A 3,891-nucleotide genomic window follows, 5' to 3' on the forward strand; every position below is an offset into this window, starting at 1 on the left:
GTCGGTTCCCCCCAGGTTTGACCGCGCAGCTCGCAAGACTCGTCGAGCACTCGCAGCCTCTCTGCGCCTCTCATGCTGCCGAGCTGCGGGAAGTTCAGTCTTTCCGGAAGATATCGTCGAATTTTGAAAGCTGGCGGTCAACCTGGGGGGAAATAAGAGCGTCACGACGGACTTCAGGTCACACCTGAAGCTCTTCTGACGCTTCTCGCTCCCCATCGAGCCCTTCTTGCCGCTCGGCTCTTCCTGTTTGTCGGCACAGAGCTCCGTGCCAGCCCTCCAGCGAGATAGGAACGAGTGTATCGCTTTGACGGATTGACCGTGCTTGTTATCAAGACCGATGTGACGTACACAGTGACACATCAGACGACACAGATTCTCCCACCCGCCGGGCCGCCAAAACGCTCTCGACGAGAGCGACAAGAAGCCGTCCGCACAGCTGCTCGGACATTACCGATCATGATGAGCGGCGAAGGAGTGCTCCGCTGGGTCACGCCACGGGGGCCCCCCGCCGCCTCAGTCAGTTGCGACTTTCGGATGCGGTAGGGCTCGCACGAGCGCCTGTTCAGTCTGCGCTAGACCGAACTGGGGGCGGGCCCTGCTATATAAAATTGAGGTTGGGTAGAGAACGGGGCCCGGCGCCCATGGGGCGCCGCATATGCTGCGGGACCTCTACGGCTGGACGCGTACAGGTACTCCCTGGAGTACCCTTTAGTTTGCCCGAAGATTACCGACCAAAACTCAAGAGCGGCTGCAATGACTTCATCTGTGTTCTTGCCCCTGCTCGCCGCGGGCCGAACCGCTCAAAACACGCCGGTCGCACGGATGATCACCGCCGAGTCGGAGACCTGGTCGCCCGCAAAATGGCGGGAGATTGACCGCGCCACGAGGGCTGAAGAGGAAGCGCGGCAGGCGCGGGCGCGGCGCGGCCTCCCTCCGCTGCCGGTGACGCCGACGCACACCGTGCGGTGCGGCTCGCGCGACTGCCGCCCGGGCGAGGGCAACCTGAAGCACGCAATGGACAAGCACGGCAAGTTCAAGCAGTGGGAGCAGCCGTACGAGCACCGCGAGGGCTTTGTGCAGTCTCGGCTCCGCTCACCGCCGCACCGGCCCCGCCCGAACGTCGAGTACGCCGGCCTGGTCGCGCTGGCGGCGCGCCTCGCGCCTCGCGGCGGGCCGGTACCACTGGCGGCCGGTGCCACACGACTCCACACAGCCTGTGCAGAACCGCCCGCCGGGACTCCCGCCCGCGATAGGTGCTGTTCGCCGCGGCTGGCTGGGACTGTGAACAGCGTCGCTTCACACCCCAAGCTGTGAACAGGTGCTTCTCGCCGCGGCTGACTGGGACTACCGCGAGCTCGCCCTCAACTGGTACCTGCACGCACGGAGGCGCCGTACCTCCCCATCTCCCCATATCTCCCCACATCTCCCCACATCTCCCCACATCTCCCCACATCTCCCCACATCTCCCCACATCTCCCCACATCTCCCCACATCTCCCCACATCTCCCCACACCTCCCCACACCTCCCCATATCTCCCCACATCTCCCCACATCTCCCCACATCTCCCCACATCAACTGGTCCCTGCACACACGCAGACTGGGCTACCGCGGCGCGCTCGTCCTCTCGATGGAGCGAGCGCTGCACGAGCTGCTGCTGCGGCGGGGCGTGCCCTCCTTTGACGGCGGCGCGCTGCTGGCGGCGTGGAACCGCACCTGCCTGCAGCGCCACATCCAGGCTAATCTCGGGTAATCTCGGGTAATCTCGGGTAATCTCGCCGGAACCGCACCCGCCTGCAGCGCCACATCCAGGCGGTCCGGATGGAGAGGTGCACCTCGCCGCGGCGAGATTACCCGAGATTACCCGAGATTGCCCGAGCCAGGCGGTGCGGATGGAGAGGCACCTCGCCGCGGCGGCGCTGGTCGAGGCGCACAAGATTAGTAGTCTCGGGTAGTCTCGGGTAATCTCGGGTAATCTCGCCGCGGCGGCGCGGGTCGTGGAGGGACACGACGTGCTATTAATTAACATTATGCTGTGTCATATCATGTTTTACTCTTCCCTGGTCGAGGCGGGACACGACGTGCTTTTAATTAATATTATATATTATGCTGTGTCAGATCATGTTTACTCTTCGCTGGTCGCGAGGCGGGACACGACGTGCTGCTGACGGACGCGACGGCGGTGTTCCTCAAAGACTTTCTGCCGCGGCTGGTCGGCGCGCCCGCGGCATCTCGACCCTAGATCTCCCCACATCTCCTCATATCTCCCATATCTCCGCGAATCTCGACCCTGGAAGCGGACGCTCTCCCCATATCTCCCCTGATCTCCCCGGATCTCGACCCTAGAAGCGGACTACGGAGCATCTCTCCCTCCTGGCGCTCGAGAGAGGCACGTACTCTGCTGTACTCGTCGGTGTTCCGCGAGCACTCCCCGCCCCGACCTCGGCCGTCTTGATGACTTAGGCTACCCATATCCCCCCATATCTCCCCATATCTCCCCATATCTCCCCATATCTCCCCATATCTCCCGCCCTGAGCTCGGCCGCCTTGATGACTTAGGCTACCCATATCCCCCCATATCTCCCCATATCTCCCCATATCTCCCGCCCCGACCTCGGCCGTCTTGATGACTTAGGCTGCCCATATCTCCCCACATCTCCCCATATCTCCCCATATCTCCCGCCCCGAGCTCGGCCGCCTTGATGACGTCTCGCCTCCCTCGCCTCGGCGCACTCCCGCCGCAGGAGCTCGACGTGATCCTCCCATATCTCCCCATATCTCCCCATATCTCCCCCATATCTCCCCCATATCTCCCCATATCTCCCCATATCTCCCCATATCTCCCCATATCTCCCCCATATCTCCCCCATATCTCCCCATATCTCCCCATATCTCCCCATATCTCCCGACGCAGGAGCTCGACGTGCTCCTCCAGCGAGACGACTGGCCGCGCACAGGCGTCGGAAAAAAGAAAGAAAGAAGACACGCAGCCCAAGGGGGGGGGTGGGAGGACGGCGCACGCCGCCACCACACAGGGATGTTAAGGAGAGGAGTGTGGTGCTAGCCGCCGCCCAGCCTTGGAGGGGTGCCTGCCTCTTCCTGTCTCTCTTCGCACAGGCCTCGGCACGGCCGTCAACGCCGGCTTCGTCTTCTTGCGCGGCTCGGCCGGTGCGGGTCGGTCGCAGCTGGTGCTTCGGCTGGTCGACGATGCGGTGAGATTGCCGGAGATGACCAGAGATGACCAGAGATTAGCGGAGATGACCAGAGATTACCAGAGATTAGCGGAGATTACCAGAGATTGCCAAAGATTACCAGAGATTACCAGATATTACCCGAGATTACCCGAGATTACCCGAGATGCGGCTGGTCGACGACGTGGTGCGGCGAGGGCCCACCGAGGCCCTCCCTGTGGACAGCGCCTCTTCACACCCCGAGGTGTGGATAGCCTACCTGTGGACAGCGCCTCTTCACACCCCGAGGTGTGGATAGCCTACCTGTGGACAGCGCCTCTTCACACCCCGAGGCGTGGATAGGTGCGGCGCGGGCTCATCGAGTTCTACCTGCGGTGGAACAACATCCCCGATCAGTACGGCTACAGCCACGAGATCGCCCACACGGCGCTCGACGTCGGAGGCGGGACATCTCCCCATATCTCCCCACACCCCCACACATCTCCCCATATCTCCCCACACCTCCCCACGCCTCCCCACATCTCCCCACATCTCCCCATATCTCCCCACACCCCCACACATCTCCCCATATCTCCCCACACCTCCCCAACACTCCCCACATCTCCCCATATCTCCCCAAACCTCCCCACATCTCCCCCATATCCCCCAAAACCTTCCCACATCTTCCCCAATTTTCCCCCATACTTCCCCACACCCTCCCCA

The 3,891-nt window shown here is 62.5% G+C and overlaps 2 protein-coding genes across 2 annotated transcripts in view; both read left to right on the plus strand.

Moving 5' to 3' along the window:
* Positions 1–766: 766 nt before the first annotated feature.
* On the plus strand, positions 767–1,904 carry EMIHUDRAFT_453936 (hypothetical protein; the record flags this gene model as incomplete). The annotated part of the gene is made up of 4 exons (XM_005756623.1): positions 767–1,176; positions 1,319–1,386; positions 1,598–1,736; positions 1,882–1,904. Coding segments are annotated over exons 1-4 (582 nt in total), but the record flags the coding sequence as incomplete, so codon positions are not given.
* Positions 1,905–2,028: 124 nt separating this feature from the next.
* Positions 2,029–3,891, plus strand: part of EMIHUDRAFT_221394 (hypothetical protein) — a gene marked incomplete at both ends in the record, with an annotated part of 2,556 nt that continues 693 nt past the window's right edge. The window contains 3 exons of the mRNA XM_005756624.1: positions 2,029–2,035; positions 3,116–3,210; positions 3,532–3,624. Of these exons, the coding sequence (XP_005756681.1) occupies positions 2,029–2,035; positions 3,116–3,210; positions 3,532–3,624 (195 nt within the window). The remainder of the gene's footprint in view (positions 2,036–3,115; positions 3,211–3,531; positions 3,625–3,891) is intronic.

This window comes from Emiliania huxleyi, assembly GCF_000372725.1.
Source record: "Emiliania huxleyi CCMP1516 unplaced genomic scaffold EMIHUscaffold_96, whole genome shotgun sequence".
Classification (NCBI taxonomy): domain Eukaryota; phylum Haptophyta; order Isochrysidales; family Noelaerhabdaceae; genus Emiliania; species Emiliania huxleyi.